General features: G+C 45.5%; 1 protein-coding gene across 3 annotated transcripts in view; it reads right to left on the reverse strand.

The window, feature by feature from the left end:
* Positions 1-15827, reverse strand: part of IGF2BP2 (insulin like growth factor 2 mRNA binding protein 2) — a 101484-nt gene extending 85657 nt beyond the window's left edge. For 2 of the 3 annotated variants that reach the window (XM_039488297.1, XM_039488296.1), the window contains exons 1-2: positions 15558-15827; positions 14309-14369 (exon numbers count right to left, since the gene is read on the reverse strand). In XM_039488297.1, the coding sequence (XP_039344231.1) occupies positions 14309-14369; positions 15558-15735 (239 nt within the window). In that variant the 5' untranslated portion in view covers positions 15736-15827. Of the gene's footprint in view, positions 1-14308; positions 14370-14587; positions 14609-15557 lie in introns of those variants that run through there. The other variant, XM_039488299.1, reaches the window with a different exon arrangement.
* Between the last annotated feature and the right edge of the window lie 8407 nt (positions 15828-24234).

Raw genomic sequence — 24234 nt, forward strand, 5'->3', positions numbered from 1 at the left:
TAATCCAGAAAGGAAGGAGTATATTTCACAGCATCCTTCAGCTACAGTCCCGATGTAAGAAATAGATTAATAGATTCCAAGGCCAGAAGGGACCATTGTGATCATCTAGTCTGACCTCCTGTGTAACACAGGCCAGAGAACTTCCCCAGAATCATTCCTAGAGCCGAGCTTTTAGAAAAACAGCCAATTTCAAAGTTATCGGTGATGGAGAATCCACCATGACCTTTGGTAAATTATTCCAGTGGTTAATTACTCTCACTCTTAAAAATTGACATCTTATTTCCAGTCTGAATTTGTCTAGCTTCAACTTCCAGCCATTGGATTGTGTTAGGCATTTCTCTGCTAGACTGAAGAGCCCATTAGTAAATATTTGTTCCCCAGATAGGTACTTACAGACTGTGATCAAGTGAACCCTTAACATTCTCTTTGTTAAACTAAATAGACTAAGCTCCTTGAGTCTATCGCTATAAGATGTCTACTAATCCTTTAATCATGCTGGTGGCTCTTCTCTGATCCTCTCCAATTTATCAAAATCCTTCTTGAATTGTGGACACCAGAACTGGACATAGGATTCCAGCAGCCGTCGCACCAGTGCCGAATACAGAGATAAAATAACCTGTCTACTCCTACTCAAGATTCCCCTGTTTATGCATCCCAGGATCGCATTAGCCCTTTTGGCCACAGCATCGCACTCGGAGCTCATGTTCAGCTGAATATCTACCACAACCACAAATCTTTTTTGGAGTCTCTGCTTTCCAGGATAGAGTCCCCCATCCTGTAAGTATGGCCTGCATGGTTTGTTCCTAGATGTATACATTTACATTTAGCTATATTAAAATGCACATTGTTTGCCTATGCCCAGTTTGCCAAGCAATTCAGATTGCTCTGTACCAGTGATCTTCCCTCTTCTTTACCACTACCCCAACTTTTGTGTCATCTGCAAACTTTATCAGTGATCATTTTAAGTTTTCTTCTGGGTTTTTAATAAAAAATGTAAAAAAGCATAGGGCCAAGAACTGATCCTTGCAGGACCCCACTGGAAACACACCTGTTCAATGCAATTCCCCGTTTACGGTTACATTTTTGAGATTCATCAGCCTGCTTTTAATCCACTTAATGTGTGCCACGTCAATTTGATATCTTTCTAGTTTTTTTAATAAAAATTTCATGCAATACCAAGTCACACACATTACAAAAGTCTATTACATCAACACTATTACCTTTATCAATAAACTTGTAATTTCATCAAAAAAATATATCAAGTTAGTTTGACAGGATCTATTGCCATAATCTCACACTGACTGACAATTATATTATCCTCCTTTAATTCTTTATTAATCACATCCTTTATCTTGCCCAGGATCAATGCCAAACTGACAAGCCTACAATTCCATGGGTGATCATATCTACCCTTTTAAAATATTGGCACAACATTAGCTTTCTTCCAGTCTTCTGGAAGTTCCAAGACTTATTGAAAATCAACATTAATGATCCAGCAAGCTCCTCAGCCAGCTCTTTTAAAACTCTTGGATGCAAGTTTTTTTGGACCTGCTTTTTTTGAAATGTCTAATTCTAGTAGCTGCTATTTAATATCCTCCAAAGAGACTAGTGGAATGGAAAGAGTGTTATCACTATCATATGAGACTGCATCATCTGTTTTTTCTCCAGATATAGAACAGAAATATTTATTGAACACTTCTAACGTTTCTGCATTATTATTGATAATTCTATCATTTCCATCTAGTAACAGACCAGTACCATTGTCAGGATTCTTTTTGTTCTGAATATACTTTAAAAATCTCCTTATTGTTCTTAACTCTGTTGGCCATGGATTTCTCCTTGTCTCCCTTTGGTTCCCTTATCAAAATTTCTACAATTCCTAGCTTCTGATTTATACTCATTACTGTCAACTTCCCCTTTCTTCCATTTGTATATGTGCATACATACATACATACACACACACACACACACACACACACACAGAGTTCTGTACAGCTGCCTTCACTTCCCCGCTAAACCAGGTCATTTTTTAAACCAGTATGGCCCTTCTTCCTCAATTGTGGCTTTTTGGGCATCTCGTAAGTGTTCTTAAACAATTCCCACTTATCATTCACATTTTTCTGATTAAATTCTTCCTCCCAACTTATTAGGCTCATAATTGTTTTCAGCTTTGTGAAAATGGCCCTTTTAAAGCACCAAGTGTGTGTGCATATAGATGTATAAAAACTGGTTTGGACTTTGTAACTGACTTGTGACAACTCCCCTTGTTATAAAATTTCGAGATTGCTGCACATCGGAATAATGGTGTTTCTGATTTACTCTTTAATAGTTCATTAATGGTGAATATATACTAAAGTATATACTCTAATTTCACTCTAGGCATCTTCCCTGTATCTTACACCAGATCTAAGATTTTCAGTGGTATCAGAAAACACTACACTCTGCAACACCAATTATGTGCTGTACTCTGATCTGCTTCGATGTAAAAGCACTGAAGTCGTCAGTCCCATGGACACCGAAGAGTCCAGAGACAGAAGCAGGTCTCCTTCAGTAAACTGCTTGTGATGGTGTGGGACTCACCCCCTCTCTCAGGGAATTAGCTTGTCCAGCCTCAGGAGTGCTTTCTGCAGGCCAGTGTCCCGCTGCCACTGGCCCCTGTGTCCCTCCCAGACCCGGTGCCCCGTTATCTGGGGTGCTGCCCCCTTGCAGTAACCCCTCACTCTCAGGGTCTCCCCTCCCCAGGGAATCCCCACATCACCTCAGTCGTAAGGCTACTGCCAGTCACCATCTAGCCCCACGCCCTGGGGCAGACTGCAGTATCAGCCTACTCATCACCCGCAAGGCTGGGTTTGGACCTGTTGCCTTTGCCTACCCCTGGGCTGCCCTCCGCAACCCCCAGTACCCGTTGGCCTTCTGCTAGGCTGCAACCTGGGGCTCTCCAGGCTGGAGCTCCCCAGCTTCTCTGCCTTTCCCCCGCCCTGCTCCATTCAGGTACTCTGCTCAGGTCCCTGCAGCCAGGTCCGTCTCCCTCTACAGGTAGAGAGAGACTCTCTGCCAGCGCCTGGCTCACTGGCCTTTTATAGGGTCAGCTGTGGCCTGATTGGGGCGTGGCCACAGCTGTGGCTGTTTCCCCAATCAGCGGAGGCTTGCTGCTTTCCTATCAGCAGCCCTCTCACAGTCTGAGCCCTCTCCCAGGGCTGATTTCAAGCCCTTCAGGGCAGGAGCGGGTGACCACCCCACTACACTGATACATGTCAATACACAGAGAAGTCTGCACTTTCAAGAAGCACGTGGTTAGAGTCCCTCTTTGTACATTCCACTTGGAAAACAAGGAATGTATCTTCTATTGTCATCAGGAATTCAATATTCGCTGCTCACCTGAGATTCCTGCCAAAATGTTGTGTCAAGTATTTCAGTGTAAGAATAGCTCTGGAGTAACCCAGAAGTCCTTGTCATTCACTTAGGATTCAGAATGCCAATTTCCCTTCTCAAACCATTTTTTCTTTTTTTTCTTTTGGGGGGTGTGGGGGAGGTTAATTTGGTAGCATGTATTTTCTTGATCATATCCACATCAAACCATCCGGCTGTGTTTGTTCTTTGCCTGACTTTCACAGGCCCTACTAATGTCAAGCCTTTGAGGAAACAATTTTCAAACTCCGCCGTTTGCATAACAATGCCAGCTCCTCCCTGCCCCCCTCCCCACCAACACACATTCATTCAGTAGCTTGCAATGTCACAAAGGCCACATGGTACTGTTTCATTCTCAAGCTGTCTAAGGCCATTCATAAAATTATACTCAGGATGTTCAGGATTCCATAATTAAGGGCTGGCGAATGGATATTAATCAACAAGCACCTTGCAGGATTCCTCATGCTACACAATAAAGGGCCACTGCTCTGGAGACTATGGCCATAGGCTCACAAACAAGATGTAGTCCATTCCCCAGGGAGCTTGTAATCTAGGAGCTGGGTCGTGCCATTAAGGCATAGTCCTGAGTAGGCAGTGATACAGGAAGCCACGTTTCCCCTGGAATTCCTAGGGGGCAGCGTTTTATGGCATCATGCACTGCATGAGCTCCTCCAGTGCCAGCTGTGCTAACGGGTGCAAAGCCATCTCAACCCTCTCTGACCCTTTCAGGTGGCTGAGCTACAGTGGTGCCCACAGCCTGGGGTGGCCTCTGTGCTTGCTGAGCCCTGGCACCAATATCTTGGGGGGGAACGCGCTTCCTCCACTCCCTGTCCTCCCTCACCCCTCAACCCCCCCACACCCACCTAGGGGCCAGCCAAAGAAAACCAGGAAAAACCACGTGGAGACACCATGCCCAGGACGGCTGGTGGGCAAAGGCTCTATCCTTTGAGAGAGCCAGTCTCAGACGACGAAGGGCATGGCAGCGCCTTACCACGGTGGGCAATTACTGGTGTCTGAGGAGTGAGTTCTAAGGGGGATTCTGAATGCAGGGGGCTCACCTGGTACCATGGAGATAGGAGGGAGCTGCAGGCACAAGGGGCCACACTTTCTGCTCCACTACAGCCCCTTAGAGCGGCTCTGCCGGCACACAGAGGACAGGAACCCTTCACTTCTGGCCAGCTGGGAACTGGCCCTGTCTAGAGAGAAACCCCAGGTGGCACAGAGCTAGCATAATGGCTCCCCCGAGCAGGGCATGTGGCCAGAACCTGACTCACCCACTGGCAAGTCATTTGGGAAGGGTGACAGAACAGAAGCCAGGTGGCAGAGGGGCCCAAAAAGAAATGAGAGGGGAGAAGGTCAAAGCTGGGGCTGTGGATGGCACATTTGGGGACGAGAGGGGAGGAGGGAAATGGGATGATGTTTGGAGAGGGAGGAGGAAACAAGAGCACAGGAGAACATCCAGGAAGGTAGCTGGAAGTGAAGGGGGACGCAGTGAATGGGGGAGCAAGAAGAGCCTGCAGGTGGAGGAGAGAGGGTCCGGGGTGAGATAGAAACCTCAGTGTCAGGAACCAGAATGAAGGAGGAGAGGGTGGAGCAGGGTGACAGGAAGTAGCTCGCCCCAGATCCGGTCACTTCTCTCCACAGATGCTGGTGAGGTGGACAAAGCAGAGGGGCTGGGCGAGCAGAGGGGGTTGGGGCTGGGCATGCAGGAATCGCTGAAGGTGACAGACCTGGGCTCAAGGGGGCGGGGCTGCTCTAAAAAAGGGGGAACAAGCTGACAGAAGAGGATGCGAGCAAGGAGCCTGCTTTTTTTCCAGTACACTCAGTAGAGAGTGCTCAGGAGGCAGCCATGCCAGGACTGAATGGCAGTGAGAGCAGGGCAGGTAGGGAGGAGTTTCCCCCGAGCAACTGGAGCATGGAAGGAGGAGAGGGCTGGTGCCCAGAGGGGCTGACCACACAGACTATCCCTGCCATGGCAGTCCTGGGAGAAGGGGGAAAGAGGAAGAACAAAGAAAGATGAGGCCAGGAAGAAGGAACTCAGAGCAGCGACTGGTAAAGCCAGGTCTAAAGAGCAAGGAGGGCAGTGAGCTGCTTGACCCAGGCCTGGGGGGGGGGGCCAATAAGGAAGCCAGAGAGAGGCAGGAAGAACCAGCTGAGTCTGGAGGGTGGGAACTGGCCTTGCCAAGGCTAAGGGCAGATTACTTGGATGGAGGCAAAGAGGTATAAGCAGGGAGGGGAAGGCAGACAGGAGCGAAAGGCTTGTGCAGGGAGAGAGGCTGGAAGGCGTCTGAGCAGCCCGACTGTAGATGGTGCAGGAGAGGCCCCCAGGAGCCAGTGCGGGAGCAAGGAGGTGGCAGGAGAATGGTTTCCTGACACTGTGAGTGGGGGTTAATTTGCTGGAGCCGGAGCAGGCATCCGGAGGCAGCAGAGGTGAAGGGAGGAGGAGAGAAGGAAAGGTGCCAAGTGGGCTGTGGATCTGGAGAAGAGGTGTTGCGAGGGCACATGTCACTCCAGGCTAAACAGCTTCCACTCTAACCAGAGCAGGAGCTCATCAAGCAAGGATTCCTGTAACACTTCTCCTCTGACCAGGGCTGCGAGCAGCCTCCACAGCCTGCTCTACAGGCGCAGCCGGCAGCAGACGAGCCCGGCTTCATGCCACCTTGTAAAAACCATAGTGGAGGTTCCACTAGTAGCCTGCTAGCTATCTGCGGGTCACCCTGCCACCATCTCCACACCATAACCCAAGGCCTAGGGAATTGGACAGCAGTGACAAGCAGCTCTGTGGGAGACCAGCCATGTCCTCAACTCTGACCATCCACTTCAGCATTAAACTGCTCACTGGCCCCTGAGAATTTGGGTGGAGAAACAGGAGTGCCAGCTGCATGCATCAGTTCCCTCAATGTGGAATGAAAATCTTCGCTTCTTACTTACGCATTTCTCATCTGAACAAATCTCGCATGTCTGCAGACTTCACTGCAGCAAGCGGCACGTCTCCCCAGAAGGATGTAGCTGGCTGGATCTCTTTCCAGCAATACACCCCACAAACATCAAGCTTATAGCCACTGGGGCTTGGTATTCTGATTGTCTGACAGTAGTGCCATGCACTGTGCTTGGTGCTGTACGCATACAAAATAAGAGATCGTGCCTCCCTAAACAGCTCTTAGGCTGAACAAACAGGACAGATAAGAGGGTGGGGTGGGGGAAAGAAAATAATATTGTTATCCCTATTGTACAGCTAGGGAGGTATATGAAATAGAGAGAAATAGAGATCAATCTATATTAAACAAATTGCATCAGTGCACATAGCTATAACATACCAGAGAGATTCCTTCCTCGAAGGAATCAAGTTCCTCCAAATTACAGATGCCAACTTTTGCTGGCTCGGGCAAAAACTCTCTGTAATGTTAGTTTTTAACCATTACTAAATATAGGTGCTTTACCCCTCCTCCTCCCCCGTCTATGGAAAAGATTGCCATTCCAGAGCTATAGTACCACAACAACATTGCATGCAACCAATCAAAGCAGGTCACTTTGTAGAGAGAGAGTCTCTAATACAATTACACTGAAAGCTGTTTGGAGATCACTTAAACTAGCTACCTGAGATAGGAATTAAGGTGGCCTGGGTGGACGTTTCCTTGTAGCTCTCTAGTCTGTATTTTGCCTCCAGATTAGATCAATATACTGTATGGATAAAATTTCCAGTAACCGTGTGCTTAAGTGACTTAATGAGCTTCTTAATTTAGGATTGGCGTTTACCACAGCTTCTGGAACAAACTATCCCCTACTGACTTTATAAAAATAAGTGATTTTTTTCTTATGCTATCTGAAGGCAAAGGGATGGGGAGATGGATGGGAGTACAATATAAATGGCTTGTTCTCTCAGTTTTACTTCCAATTCTCACACCCCAACAGCAACACAAAGAGGAAAATGGGGAAAGAACAGGCTAATGGAGAAGTGACACGTGAAAACCTGTCATCACTACCAGTATCTTTCACCGACCTGAAGAAGAGCTCTGGGCAAGCTGGAAAGCTTGTCTCTTTCCCCAACAGAAGTTGGTCCAATAAAATACATGTTCTCACCCACCTTGTCTCTCTGTTGCCACTACAGACAATTTACTTTGCTGAACTACTTTTTCATAAGCTCCTTCCTCACATTTCACAGAACTTTCAGCCCCAGACAGCCCCAAGTAAGGCATTTGGAGAAAACAGTGTGTTGCTCTTTAGGAATTGTAACACTCTACTCTTATTCCCAGTAGACACCTTTCCTGATTATGACAGGATAATACATCCATTGACACAAATCAGACCCCTATCAAGACATAGCCTTCCACATGCTGGTGATAGGAAGAGAGGAGGAACACATACACACAACAGATGAGCCACAATATTTGTATAGATGTATTTCTGAGATAGATTCTTCAAGAGTTTACGTTTTGCTTTAAACAAGCAGAGAGAGAACGCTAAACTATAGATTCAGAGGTTCAGCAGGTGAATTTACAATAGTCTGTCTGTGCAAATAGGTATTCATGGGTTTCCAGCAAGCTGATAAAGATAAAGATTGGTATGTTTTACACAGTGGTCTAATCTCCTCTCCATAAACATGTGTACCTGACACTCAAAGAAGTTACACACACATAGTAAAAGGAGAATAGCTGCCTATTCACAGTGACACGGAGACTTGTAACTTAATTCCATTCTAGACATTTAGACTTCTTCAGCAGCATGTGGAATGCTTATTAAAAAAAAGAGAACATCTTGTCATCAAGAAACAAACCCCAGCATACTAGAGTATGGCACAGATAAGCATCATGTAAGGCATAATTTGAAATGAAGAAAACCTCTTGGAAAAGTACATTTCACTAGTTTAAAATGGACTATCCTGCCTGATGAAATGGCATTTACTAAAAGCAAGGTCTGAAGCAAGATAATGGAGCAAACCACTCAAGCTTTTTTCCTCCATTTGGGAATCCCATGTGATAGGCTCTCCAGTTCTCTCCCACATCATCATACACAAAAATTGCAACTATTCCCTCTCACTGGTACAATATGTGGAAAACCAGAATGAAGTTCACAATCAGAAGAGGAAAAAGAAAACCTTAAAAATAATGCTGGAAGAACATTGCAATTTGGCTGCCCAAAATAGAACCCATACATGCCACCAAATGCAAATTATAAGTTTGCAAAAGCAACCAGTGGAAGTATAAAGTAAAAGAGCTTTTTAAAAAGTGTTTTAATGACAGTGAGCTTTGAGGGGGGGGGGAAGGAAATAAATATTTTCAGTCCTGGGTCCCGCTAAGTGTCATTCTGTTTTGCTAAAATAATAATACTCGGCACATGCAGCAATTCACATTTTCAAAACACAGTCCAAATGCCAACTAATTACAATTCCCTTCACTGCTATAGGGAAGGTATGTATTATTTTTAAAATACATTCAATTTCATCATTCTTCCATAAACCAGTTAATTCATGTCTAACTGTGACTAAATCATGGCTGTTTAAGAAGATATAAATGATATTCCATATACAGTTAGCTGTGCTCTGTAGACAGAGCGCAAATTGGTTTGAGACTCAGTTCACACAGCAGCCAGAAGACCCTCTCAGTATCTATATGAATCCTTTGATTCCATTTTGTAAAATTCTCGGGTACATTTTTTAACACTAAATGACTCAGGTCCATCCTGCCCCTTTCTAGGAATCCAGAAGGGCAGGTGACATTTAAATCTTTGATTAATATTTGAAAAATGTGGCATGAATGGGCTTTGGAAAAGTCAAACATTCCCAGATCAGCAAAGTCATATTTCTTCCATTGCATCCCACACAGAATTACTTGTGTGTGTATGTGCAAGAAGGAGGCAAGCGGGAGAAACTAAAGATGTAAAAGTGTCAGTCATGTCTCCTGATTGGACTTCTCTTGATCGAGGGAGAGGTTCCTTAGCTAAAGCACTAAACAGGATCATTTTGCATGTAAATCATTTTTGTCACAATTATACAGGTCAGGGACAAACAAAACAACAACCGGATGGTCATGACATTAGCCCTCTGGCAGTCCACACTTTGTGCCATGTGAATCTGCCCCTTGATACAGTAGTGCTAAAATATTTAACCACCACTGCCATCCCAACACTCTGCCCCCTCTATCCTTTTTATAAAAAAATACATATTGCTTTATTTCAAACTACCACCACCAAAATGAATCATGACAATTACACACAAAGCTCAGACCAGAGCCTCTAACCACTTGGGGCAGTTGTGAACATTCAGTTTCAGACTGGAATGGTGATTCACACTTAAACATCAACTAGTTTGAAGTTTCAAAAATAAAATCTACCCCTAAAATGGACATTTTTCTTTGTAAAAACCTCTGTGTTTTGATTATTTCAACAACTAAAGCAAATACCTAGATATATTTAAACCATTTGCACAGTTTTCTATTTCAGAATTCATTTGTACACCATATTAATGTTCCTCTTCCTCTTAAAAGGGTAGCAAACTGTTTAATGGGGGATTCCAGCACTACAGAGACACAGTATCTTTCAGCCTGGAATTTTCTAATTTGATATTTTAAAAAGTTGCTAAGATCTAGGGTTTTCCTTTTGAAAATTGTGAAAGAACACTGTTCTCCTAGTCATTCTGAGATTAGATCCACAAGTGTAATTCTGGCAGATATTCCTTGCCCCTATCACCTGAACAACTGTTCCATATTCACAGAAAACACTAAAAGAGGATCAGGACATGCCATGGGCAAGGAAGGATTTTAAATGAAGACAAGTTTCATAAAAGTGCAGCAGGTTTCCAGATTATTAGAAACAGGGTCTTTTTTTTTTTAATTGCATTGCTTTGATTGAATTGCAAAAATCTAGATCTGTATGCATTAGACATTTACTTTTCTGATTTACTTTAACAAATATAATATTCCACTTAAGTTTTGCCATTAAAAAGAACAGTAATTTTTTTAAATGTTCTACTAAATTAGATTTGAAGACTTCTCTAATTAGCTCACCCAGTGCATTGTTCTAGATTATACTAATGTTATACATTTTGATTTTTAAAAATAATATTGAAAACAAAAAAGAAGACTTTTCAAATAAAGGAACTGGAAATTTAAAACATTGTGAACATTGAATTGAGTTATTTAAACTAATCTGTTTTATTTCTGCCAAATACACATTACATGAAAGTTAATATTAACAGATTTTGTTTTGTTCATATTTCACAATTCACAGTTTTCTAATGTTTATTATTATTAACTATGTATTCAGCATCTGCAGTTAAGAATCAAAGCATAAAAAGCATAATTACAGCACTTTTTTTTTTAAAAACACAGCTTCTCATTCAGCAAATTCTTGAAACAATATGATTTTAAGCAAATGAAGCATTCTCTGTTACCAGAGAATTTAAAGTTGACATGATAAAAAGTGGGTTTTTTTAAATTAGTTTGTCTATGCACAATGTAGTACATACAAACAAAAAACAATTGGGATACTGTTTTCTTTAACATTCTTATAGGAGGCAAAAATCCCTTGCAGTAGAGAGAACACAATTACTGATTTTTAACTCATGAAAGACAAATTTATAAGCTCTTCTGCACTACTTCATGCTATTTTTCACTACCTCCAGCCCTGTAACCTCCAACCCTTCGACATTACCATGAGGAGGTGTATAGAAAGTGGAGTTTGCAGTGCTACTTCTGACTATTTTACACTATTTCTTAGCTACATAAAAACATACAGATGAGAATGAGGGTTATTTTTGTTTCTGTTTTTGAAATCTAATTCTTGAAAAGGTTAAAGGAAATTTTAACTAAACACAGTACCGAGAATAAAACGTATTACTTACACATCAAGACATATTTCAGATACATTTCAATAACAGGCATAACAGAGGTTTACCCTCTTTATTAAATCCAAACACTACAATGCTACACTTTCAGTCCAAACATATCACAACATAAAAAGTAACAAAACCAAACCATAAAACACAAAACAAATTTGGACCAAAATATTTAAAAATAATACATCTAATTAACCTGGGACAAAGCTAGCATTTAGGGGAAGTTCTCTGCAGTTTTATTCAATAGTTTTACATTCACATAGCATCAGAACTGTAGGACAGTATCAGCTTGTGTGTAACATGGAAAGTTTTCAGATCTACACAGCTAACTCAGACAAAACTCCCTACAAAGTCACTGGCAATTTTGCCAGAGCAAGGGGCGTTGGGCAGGGTGCAGTGCGTGCAGGTTAAGGGTCCCCAAATATTGGTGCCGTTGACATCAATGGAAGTTTTGCTGCATCAATGGAAGTCACTGCACAAATTCTAATTCTTACAAGTCTTAGAATAGTTTGTGGATTTTCTACAAAGAAAAACTAAATGTAAGCCTGTGTAAGCCTTTATTCCACAATAAAACCATGTTATAAAAAATAGGATGAAATGTCCAAGCTAACTAATATTAGGCCAAAGACACCTTTATATTAACAACAGCTTTTTCAGAGATCAAAAAATGACATGATCAAATCCAAACACAAGCTCAACAATCTGAGAAAACCAAGTAACCAAACTGAAACAGAACCCTCAGGGACAGCTGAACATATAGCAGAAAAAGGCAAAAGAAATATTAGACTCTCTCTCTCTCAACTGTTCAATGATTTTTTTTTCAGGGATCCCCAAGCTTTTACTGCAGGTAAAGAGGAATTCACTGTTCACATCTTTTTGCTTTGTGTAACATATGTAACAGACCTGGAAGCTAATACATCCCCAGAGAACTGCCCTTCTAACTAACTGGGCTCTAGCTCGATCATTCTTAAAGAAGTCCTAAGAGTGCAAGAACACTGAGAAAAACTTACTGTAAAGATTTAATTTATTTGAAATATTTGAGAGTTAATCTTTTTTATTTCCAGGTAAAATTCTGCATGCTCACTGCATAAGAAACCAGAACATTGTCACATATTTCACATATGTGCATTAGCAACAACAAACAATATCAACCCAGTGCCAGACATTAGCCATTTCTCACCAAATTTCATCAAGCTGCCTAAGTTAATTTTCCATGTACCGTATTCTAAAAATAATACTTGACAATCACACTGAAAATACCCAGCATGAAGCTAAAGAAGCAGCATCAGCAAATTAACACATTCAAGAAGAGCCTTTGCATACAATTTGTACAGTAAGCCTGCATTTTCACTGAGTTCCACTTCAGACATTTCACAGGAGCACATGTTCAAAGAACACTCTGACTGCTGAGCTATAGAATAAATTCTAGACTTTTTTTTTTTTAAATTACACATTCTACAACCTGGTTAAAAGATTCATTTCAAAGACACTTCAAATCAGCAACATAAATATATTTAGGTGTTTATTATTCTAAAAGAGAACAAGGAAGGAGAAACTTCAGCTTGCAGAAACAAAAGCCTGGATTATTTTTCTTTTGCTAAAACCTCTTTACAAAGCTGGCATTTAATGCAAGCCACATTTTGCAGCCTATTGTGTTCTCCGTTAGGCAACCAAATCATTTTCAATGTGAAATTTGCTTTAAAGCTTTCTCTTTACCCACTGCTGGGGGAGGGGACTCAGAGCAGGAACAGAACCAACAAGCTGCACATGAAAAGATGCCCTGCCCCACGCTCTCTGAGCATTGTGAAGTTCACATCTTGTGACACTTAAAAATAACATACACTAGATAATATTGCAAATCCTCCACTGTTCAAAAGGTTTTGCATCTATCAACACGCAAACTTTACCACAAACTCTCTAAAACACCTTTTCCCCTTATAAATACAGTTCAACTGTACCATCCCTGCAAGAGGCAGGCCTCTCAGAAAAAATCACTACTGCCTTTCGATACCACTGCAGATCTGTGACAGTGCTTGCAATTATATTTCTCAAGGTAAAAAATGCCCACCGCTATATTAGAGGCTTAGCAAGAGACGGCAGCAGATCTTTTACATTTATAAAAGTTTGTGTTAAACAGCTGCCCTAATAAAATACTACAAGTTGTTTACATGACATTATAACAAATTAGACAGTACACTGGATTTATTTGGATCAAGGGCTTCACACCCATAACCAAAATGACCACAAAAAGTTTTTATGAATATACTGTGTCCTGAGGGAACAATAGTGACCAAGCAAAGAAGTGTCATACGGCCCAATCAGCATAAAAACTAATTCAAGGAAAATGCAAAGAGGAAGTCAGTGACAGAAGAGACCCCATCTGCCCACGCATGAACAGACCACTCTGCAGCCATCTAAATGACACGCATTAGATTCTATGCCATCCCCAGAAAGTTCTGTTTACACACGTCCCACACTAGTGCCTTTTGGTTACAAACATTTCAGAACTTTGGCTCATAAGCAGCTGCCACGCCAAAAAGGGCTTTTAACTTCTTTAACTCTCAAAACAAATCAAGATGTTCCTCCAAAGCCTTGCGAGATATTGACTAACTTATCCAAAGGACATTTTGTTACCCTCAGCAGAAAGCACTTCAGAGGAAAGAAAAGCAAAAACTAACTAATTGTAATTTTAGCTAGGGAATTTCAGCTGACACAGTAAATATTTACTACTTACTTGCCACAGGAAGTCTTCCACAAAGCCTTTGTTACCATTGTGATCTTTAAAAGCGGGGAGGGGGGGGGGCTTTTTGCATTTGGTAAACAAGTTACTGCACTGGGAAGAAATGCTTTCCATCCCAACCCGCGTGGAGAGAGGAAAGCCCATCAGACTTCAAAAGTAAATCAATGGCTAAGGGCACGCAGCTAGCCATAATGAAAGTAAAAATGCAACTCTTGCAACTACCTTCAGCACCCTTGCAAACAACCCCGCTGCCAAGGAGCCAGAGCCGTTCTGGGACTCGCCGCCCCTCACACGGACTCGAGACAGAGAATGCATGGAAAGGGATTTACCTTAGCTTTTTAGGGACCGAGTAATCCACCTCCATGACTTTGCCATGCAGCTCCACTTTACCTTTAAAACACAACAACAACAGAGACTCAGCATCGTCCGAAGCACGGTCTGGGAGCCGGGGCAGGAAATCTACCCTGCAGCCCGAACTGCGTGGAGAGCCCTGGGGCAGGGGGCCAGCCTGCTGGGGGGTCAGGGGGTGCTGCCCGGGGGAAGGAGGGCGCCCAGGGGGCCCCGTCCGGGGCCCCTGACAACAGTATAGTCATTTTTACAAGCAGCACCAAATGGAGAGGCTGGAGTCCGGAGCCCTCAAAATGAAGGACTGGGGCAGCCATGCTTCCACTCCCAGGGCTCCTGCCGCCCACTCCGCTAACCAGAGCTAGCAGGACTTCGCGGGGCTGCGCTCGCTTGCTGGCGGAACACCACGGCAATCTCCCGGCAGCCCAGCCCCACATGCCTCTTCTCCTGCTCTCCTCCTGCCTCTCCTTTCCCCCTACCCGGCACGGGGCGCCAGCTCGGCCGGAGTGGCCCGCCGGGGCTGCCAGAGGGTCCCCTGTGTTTGGGGCTGCATTGGCCTGGCGCTGCCGTGTGGCTCCAACTCCCTGGCTGGGCTGCAGTTCGCTCGGGGCCCCCCAGCTGCCTCTCGGCCGCTCTTTGCTCCGCGCCCCCCGCGAGTTGGGGCAGGGCACCTCGTAAAAAGGTGCCCGAGGCCGGGATGGTGGCGAGGGGGCGGCCGGACGGCGGACCCCGGGCCCCGGCTCCTCTCAATAAAATCGGAGAAAAAAATCAGGGAAAAATAGCCCGGCTGGAGGGAAGCGAGGGAGCGGGGCGGGAGCGGCTGGTCCCGCAGGGCCGGGGCGAGGGGGGACCCGCGTGCCGCGGCCGGGGGGTCACGGGGCGAGGGACAGGACCCCGGGGGGGCTGGGGGCCAGCAGGGCGTGGGGAGCTGAGTGGATTCCTGCGGCGGATCCCCGGGGGAGGGGGAGCCGGGGGTCGCGGAAGGGGGTCAGGAAGGGATCCCGGGAGGGGCGGGGAGGGTCCCTAGAGCTCCCTGGGGAGGAGGCGCTGGATCCGGGGGGCGCGCGGGCGAGGGGCGCGCTGGGGCTCCCCGGGGAAAGGGGTCCTCGGGCAGCTGGGGTGTCCCGGGGCAGGGCTGGGAGGGTCCGGGCAGGGATCGGGGGCGCTCCCCGGCGAGTCTCGGGGGAGCAAGGCGCCGCGGGTCCCCTGGCCTCGGTGCACCCGGGCGCTTACCCGAGAGGGTCTCAATGGCCCGGATGGCCCAGTTCTGGTCCGGGTAATCCACGAAGGCGTAGCCGGACTTGAGCAGGACCTGGCCGGCCAGGGGCAGCTTCCTGTCCCCGAAGAGCTGCCGGAGCTCGTCGGCGGTGGCGGCGGGGCTCAGGTTCCCGATGTAGAGCTTGTTCATCATCCGCCTCTTCGCGGGGAGCCCGCGGCCCCTCCTGCCCGCCGCCGGCACAGACCCGGGCACCGCGCTGCGCCACCCGCCCGCCCGCCGGAGCCTGCAACAGCGCCCCGCAGCCGGGCAGCGGGCGGAGCCGAGCCGAGCCCAGCCCGCGTGTGCCGCCTCCCCCCGCCCTCCCCCGGGACACCGCGCCGAGGGCAGCCGCGCCGGCTCCTCCGCAGCCGCGAGCCCGCCGGGGGCGCAGCGGGCTCTCCCGGCCAGCGCCGGGATCCAGCGCCCTCCCCGCCGCCTGGGCGGGCACCATGTGCGGGACGGGCTGGGCTCGCGCGGTGCCCGGGAGCGCAGCGCAGCGCCCGCTGGCCGAGCCCCGCTTCCGCCGGCCGGGCAGCTGCTCCGCGCCCCGGAGCTGGGGAGAGGGGGCGCCCGGGGGCACTGTGCGGGACTAGCGCCGGGCCCCGCCGGCTGGCCCATGGGGAGTCCCCTCGGGGCTAGCCACGGGCGGGACGGGGGTCAGGAAAGCCCCTTCCCGCCCAGCGCTGGAGGCCCCGGGGGCCCAGGGCTGGGAGAGCGCAACGGCCGCCCTGCGCCCCTCGGACGTGCTGGCGACTCAGGTATGGGGCTGGGCCCCCGTGGAGCTGGGAGAGCACCTGGCTCACGGACAGGGGGGGAGCAGCCGAGCTATTCGAGGTAGGGTTGAATCGCCTCCGTTGGACACAACAAGCATCGCTTCCCGGATCTCTCCCCACAGCTGGGATTTTAGATGCCATTTAAAACACCTGGGATGATCGCAGCAATTTCCCATCTCTTTCACACTGCTCTTGCTTTGGTTGTAGTGCTCTGCAGTAGGTGCATAGATCTTCGCTCTCCCTCCTTGGAGAAGGTCTGGTCTGATGGCTTGGAACAAATTATTCATGCATCACTTGGTGCTCTTGATTTCTTCTTCTGCCTCTTTTATAACATCGAGAGGCCCCTGCTGACATCAGGGCCCCATTGTGCTAGGCCTATATAGACAACAGTAAGATTGAAGCTCTTTGGGATGGGTACTATCTAAATGTACAAAAGTTTGTAAGGGGCAAAGGCTCTTTATCTGAGCACTCCCTCCTCAATCTGTTGAAGCTTGCCAGTCCCCACCTTTCTCACAGGAGGCTCTCAGCATGCTCTCTTACAGCCCATCAAAGTTCGCTGGGCCCAACTCTCATTTTAAATAGATGTAAAACCCTGTCCCGTCTAAGGTTTAAATGATTATTTTCCACTAAGGAGCCATTGGCACTGAGTAGGGAAGGAAAGAGGAGAAAATTTTGATTCATTTCTGAACAGTTCCAGTCATAATTGTAACTAAACATTTGATAGTAAATTGAAGAAAGATGATTTTCTGTCTATTTGGATTTCAGTCTTTTTTTCAGTTGCTGGCCTCCAGAGAAGAGACCCAGGTTGTCAAGAGTAGACTAAGGAGAATGGGGAGCCACCATACATACCAGTCAAATCCACAGCAGATGACCCAATAGGTTTCTTTGAAGAACCTGGCAAAGGATTTTATTTTATGCCACTGATTTATTTTGCTAAGCATCTGTTGTGACACAGAGGCTCCTTGGCAAAGGATTTCCTGTTTTTTGCAAATAACTCTCACCTTGGACCAAAGCTCACCACACCAAAAACGTCTTACAGGAGATTTATCTGTAAAGAGGAATGTGATGGTATCTACAGAAAGCTCGTAACTTGTCAAGACCCATAATCATTGTGAGATGTGTATGCAGGTAATGTTTATGGATACTGTATTTATAATGAAAGTCTGCTTTATGGACTTGGAGTAGAAATTAGTCACAGGAGTAATGTGTCTTGATGATGACCCTTTCAAGCAAGAGGGAGTCATCACCCCTCTGTAGTCAGCCAGTGAGGTAATGCAAGGTTCTATTGCCTACTCGTGCCACATCCCAGAACAGTCAATGGAAAACCAAGTGCAAATGATCTAAACCATTGGGAGGTGAACCAGACCATTCCAGCAGAGTGCCCTGGCCAAGACTAAAGACAAAAGGCTTTTTCAGTATAACAGAATGTAGGGAGAAGCACTCTGGATCCATTCACTGAGAAACCCCTTGAGGAGCAGGGGGGTTTCATGAATGTTTTGATCATGGTTCTTGTGAAACCAGGCAGCTGTGGAACAGACCGAACTTTGCGGGGTGGAGGGGTGGGGAGAAGCCTACTTTATTAGCTAGGAAAGGGAACTATTGAGACATGTAGATCCAGCATCTAATTTTTTTAGTTTGTTTTATGTTGTAACCATTTGTTTCCATCACTTTCTCTCACTTCTAGTTACATCTTTATTCCCACTTAAATAAACCTACCTTTGTTGTATTATAAGTGCTCACAAGTGCTGTGTGTTTTACAGGAGTGGTGATTTAAGGCAGGGGTCTCCAAACTTTATGAGATGAGGGCCATATTAGATTTTTGAAGGGGCTTCGTGGGCCGAAGGAACTGTGAAAAAATTAAATATATGCAAAATCGTTAAAAAAGAATTATTATTTTAGGATTAGTGAGAAGAATGGTACTGATGTTTACCTGACAAAATTGCATTTAGCTGTGGTCAAAGTTAGTGTTCCCTATCATCAAAATTGATTGTAAATGTTCATCAGACAAGGTCAATCTGTAGTTGGATTTCACATATTTCATCATCAAAAATGTTTTTTTACACACATAAGTAGTGCCAAACACTGACATTAATCCATGGACAAAGTTTTTTACATGAGCATATTGATCACTTGACAGGCATTTATAGAACTCTATCAGATTTCCTTCCTTATATTTGTCCTTCAACAAGTCATTGGATTGCAGGTCAATCACTTCCATTTGAAGTTCAGGTGGCAGTTTTTCGAGATCACAATCTGCATTTCTCCTTTATTCACATCAAGGTGAGAAACACTCCTGGAACTGTAGTTTCAAATCAGAATGATTTCTTGTGCAAACCTAGTTGGGAATCGTGATTCAGTTTCTTGGTTGAACTTTTCACAATATGTAAAATGAGCAAAGCAGTCCTTCGTCAGTTGGGACTCAAAAATAACTAGTTTTTGCCTGAATGCTTTCACCTGGGTGTACATGTCACACATAAGCCCGTTTTCCCCTTGTAGTCTAAGATTGAAGTTAATCATGTGCTTGGTAGTGCAAAGCCATTCACTGTTTCTGAGTAAAGGTAGAGGTCGGGTTTTTTTATTTAAGAACATTTCAGTTTCAGTTCTAAGCTCGAAAAATCGCAACAAAACCTTCCCACAGCTAAGCCATCAAACTGAAGTGTGGTAGGGCAAACTGTGATATTCTGATTCTATTTCCACCAGAAATGCTTGGAACTGAAAAGGGTTAAGTCCATGTGAGCGAATGAAATTCATGGTTGAAACTACGGGTTCCATAACACATGACAAATCCAAATATTTCCTGCACAATGCTTGCTGATGAAGAATGCAATGAAGAATCATAGGCTTGGGACAGCCAGCACTTTCACAAGCTTTGTAGATTTGTCCAACCAAACCTTTTTTTGAACCGCACATGTTTCTACATCCATAGGTTGTAACACACTTCAGTTGTTTCCATTGCAGATTGTATTGAGAAAGTGACTTTTCAACTTCTTTGAAAATCTCTTCACCTGTGGTTGTTCCATGCATACTATGCACAGAAGCTAGTTCTTCCGTAACTTCAAAATTACTGCCGACCCTGCGAATAAACAACAGCAGTGAGGAACAGCAGTTAATAAGTAAGGTATTTCCTGGGTGGGAAAGACTCATAGAAAAAGATGAAGAGTTTAATGACATCTTGTGTATAGTCCCTCCAGAATAATGTCTCATTGACCTCAGTGTATGAACAAACTCAGGAAAGCTTATGCTCAAATAAATCTGTTAGTCTCTAAGGTGCCACAAGTACTCCTGTTCTTTGAGCAAACTCAGACTCTCACCCGGAATGTAATCATGAGAATGATTCGGCAAGCCATAGCAGGACACATTCCCATGGAGGCAATCAACTTGATTTGGCCCCATGTAATGGAGGAAGAATTAGTCATCTGGCCCTGGTGGAGACTAGTTAATGCTTCATACAATCAACACCAGCAAAGCTTGCAGTTATTCCTGATAACTGTGGCGGGAAAAGAAATTAGAGTAATCCACCCAGTAGTCCCCCTGGGATTACAGATTAATGATAACTCAGTAATGTACTCCAGAGATCCTAACACTTGGGCCTGGCAGAAAAATAATGTGTAAATGTAAAAGGGTGTAGGAGAAAAGAAGGTTTGGGTTATAGCTGTGAAGACCAAGCATTGGAGGAACCTGATGAATGCTTCTTCCCACAACCCGGGAATAAGTCTCTCTGTTCTTTCAATGTTATCCAGGAAGAGGGGTCCATTATTGTCTGTGCTGGTAAATCATGTGTGTGTGTAAGAACAAGATGTAATATTGTATTGATTAATGAACATTGGATACAACCCATGGTGCCTTACGTTAATCAGTGTTTCTGTAATATAACTACTATTGTAAGTAAGTTTACTGTGCCTATATGGACTGTACAACATTTGAAAGCCTATCCTGAGCTCTACAAGGAGGTTTCCCCCATGTCACTGGGAATAGGTCTCACTGCCATTAAGGGACTATTAACTCATCCTTCCTTACAAACTGAGCTGCAGAAGCTCCAAACTTTGCGGGGAAATGGCAAACTCGAGATTCAACACCACAACCAGTAGATCTCTAGGCTAGCAGCTACAGTTAAAAACACAGGCCAACACAGGAGACTTTGCTTGGGTGGAGCCCCAGTGCAACAGGTCTTTTGAATATCATGCTTCACCCCATTGTGGTGATCATCGGTTTCCAAATTATACTAGCAATTGGTCTGGTTCTACTAGTTTGCTCGATCCAGTGACTGATGTGGCTGCTGCAATGGACTGAAAATCAGACCTGGTACCACAGAGTAAGGATGTGATGGGGATACTCGCTCAGCACAAGCACCCCATCAATGGGGGGACTTGTTACCTATCAGCTCTGTGTTCTTGGGGAACCAGGACGCAGTACCCAGCCTCTCTGATTCACGAAAGACCTTCCCTCACCCAGCCTCTGCTTGAACCAAAGCCGATCAGAAGAAAGACTTACAAAAAGCAATGAAAAGACAGTGGAAGACACACCTAAACCCCTCTGGACAAGGGTGACAGGATTAAGGACCCCCCCCCCCCGGCCTCATTTGTATCAAAGATGGGAAAGGGAGGCACCTCCATTAGCATACAGTATGGAGAACAGAGATTCCAAGGCAAGAACCATACTAAACCCTGGGACCAGAAATGTAGGAAAGCACTGCATGATGGGGAATCTCTGCTCCAGATGTTAATGAACCCGCCTGCACACACCCAACTCAGTAGTTATCAGGCCAATTCTAGTAATAAATCCTTTATTGGTATCCAAAATACTGAAGCTGCCTAATTATATTGTGAGCTACCTCGAAGGAACATCGCCCATAGCTAGGAATGATCAGTTCCTATTGTCTAGCCTAAAAAAAAATAACTTTAGTGTACTCCATTGAGACATCAAATTTACTCACAAATCTAGTGTTCGCCCTTGAACCGTTGTTCTTTCCCTACAAAACCTCTAGCTGATGCCTGGATCCAAAATCTGCATCAGTTCCATTGAGACTTCATCATCTCCTGACTGATCGTGCTGGGGGCTCTGCCTGTCTCCAGCACTCCGTACCCCCAGCTACCACCAGCACGTGGGAACCCCAATCGATTCAAGCTTCATGGAGTGGTGAGAACCTAGCTCTCTCTAGGTACAGCCTTCTGACCCTGACTTGTGTGATCAGTTATAGTTTTCTAAACCTGACTTTTATAATCAAATTTAAGTTAGATTTACTATTATAACTGTTTTGTTTTCTTGGCTCCCCTTGTATGGTTATTACCTGGCAATAAATAATTTTTATGGTTAAGCTGGTTGCCTTTCTTTCTCTCGCCTTCCCCCTTGTGGCTGTTTTTTGGCTTCCTCATTCACTCTGCAGCAACGCTCCTCGTACCTAAGCTAAAGATCCCTGCACAGTGCCCCAAAATCTTGTGGGGTTTGCTCATCACGTGGGTTACTACCAGAACAATTGTAACGTGAAAGTGGGGATAGGGACGTGTTGAACCTGGGACATATGAGGGTGACAGCTTGGAGGTGCTGTTCAACCCAGCTTGCTGAGTCCAAGGGCATATAAGGGGGTCAGCCTGGGAGTGCTGATTAACCCAGTCCTCTCAGACACGCTCTGTTAATGTGTGTGTGTGGGGGGGGTTCCTCTGATTCTGGGGCTGGAAGAACCCAGCCTTGGGGAACCTAGGTCCTGCAGGATAGCTCCATTGGGAGGGAACTTGCAGCAGGGAGAACTAGAGCTCTGTATGAGAACACAAGTGACCCAAGCAGTACATTGATAGAATTACAGAACCCCCTCCTCCCCCGAAGAGTAACCCTAATAAATGAACGTACCCCAAAATAACGGGAAAATCTGGTAACATTTCTTTCTTCTCCTATGCGCTATATGAAAATGGAGCATGAGATTGACTGATTTATTTTAATGGCCGGGCCTGCCTTTCCTCTAATGGCAGGCTCTCTGGTGGAGTCTTGGGTTGACATCACTGGAGGCTGAACCAAGAGGCACAGCAATGCTGGAGAAGACATTTTTTCTTGGAATGGAAAATCACATCCTAATGTGCTCGATGAGCCAAAATCTGCTACATGGGAGTCAGCTGATGATTCAGGGCCATCTCCCACTTCCCGGGTTGTAAACTGTGTTGCTGGGCAATTAAAAAAATATTTAATATTTCTCTGGTAATGTGGTGACTTCCCCCGTCTCATGGTGAGTGCTTAGTGAAGGTGGTTATGCACTGGATGGTGTAGGAATAGCAGTGACTGTTGCTTGCTGCCACGTACATAGCAGAAATAGATGGGATTGAACCGTGATAATGCAAAGCAGGAAGAATTCATTCATCTCCAGTCTCTTGTTCTTTGCATTCAGTGCACTTTGGGCCATGCTACCATTCAGCAGCAGTGGTAGTAGCTCTATCTTCCACAGTCCAAGCCAACTGTTCTGCTTGGATGCTGCAGCAGCTGAAAGTGGTCCCCTGGATCCGTGGCACTCATTGACAATGTTTCTCCTTTCACAGAGCACCTTTGGCACTGAACGCAGCATGACAGGGCTCATCAGGGCTGTGGGGAAGTAAACTTCCAAACAACTGATGTAAACTCTGGGCTGGTCTACACTACGGGGGAAAATCGATCTAAGATACGCAACTTCAGCTATGTGAATAACGTAGCTGAAGTCGAAGTATCTTATATCGAATTACCTACCATCCTCACGGTGTGGGATCGATGTCCGCGGCTCCCCATGTCGACCTCGCTACCGCCGTTCGGGTTGGTGGAGTTCCAGAGTCGACAGGAGCACATTCGGGGATCGATATATCGCGTCTAGATGAGACGCGATATATCGATCCCCGAGAAATCGATTGCTACCCGCCAATACGGCGGGTAGTGAAGACGTACCCTCACTCCTCTGGGAATTCAACCTCAGCCAGTGAACTTCACACTTTTCCTGTAGAGACACCTCCCACAACAGCAGAATCAACTAGGTTTTCAGTGTGGAAGGTAACCCATGTTACAACATGATCTTTCCTATATAACCCAGGACACATTGTTTCTTGGCATGGCCTTAAACTGAGAGACAATACTGCCTTGACTAACTAGTACAGCCCACACAAGTTAGTTATACTTATTAGAATCCAAAGACATTTGTCAAATGTAGCCTTTTTTGCGCACAAGAATATTCTGTCCGAATATAGCAGTGGTCCCCAAACTGTGGGGTGCCCCTGCCCTTCGGGGACATGGCAGAACATTAAGGGGATGCAGCAGGACAGGCTAGCCCCTACAAGGGCGGGGAGGGAACGAGCACCACCCAACTCTGCTCTGCCCCCAGCTCTGTTTTGGCTCTCAGCTGTGGCCCTAGCCTTGGCCTCTGGCTCCTGGCCTACAGCCCCCTGGGGGTGTGTGCAGACAGATTACATTATGGGTAAGGGGGGGCATAGCATAAAAAGTTTGGGGACCACTTGAATATAGACTAAATGATCAGCAAATCTCTAAGTGCCTTTTATCTATTCTGCTGTATATGTACCTGAGGCATTAATTTTCCAAGACACTAGCATTCCATTTTTTAAATCATTTCCCCTAATTTAGGGCATGTTTTTCTTTTCCAGTGAGAAGCTGCCAACTGTCTTGCAACTACTAACAGATCAGAGGGTCAGTCCTTATTTCAGCGAGTGAGACCATTGCCAATAGAAAGCCCCAGAAGGTTTACCCAGAGGTTCACTGGGTAACTAATGTCTAACAGGTTGCAATATTAGGTTATGAACTGCATTTCAATATTCTTTATTAACTGGACATGTCCACCACATAGGCATAATAACCACCTCTTACTCTATAGTTTCTCCACCATCTAGCCCACGCCCAGCCAATCCGAACTTTTTTTAAA

Source organism: Mauremys reevesii, linkage group 9 (assembly GCF_016161935.1).
Source record: "Mauremys reevesii isolate NIE-2019 linkage group 9, ASM1616193v1, whole genome shotgun sequence".
Classification (NCBI taxonomy): Eukaryota; Metazoa; Chordata; order Testudines; family Geoemydidae; genus Mauremys; species Mauremys reevesii.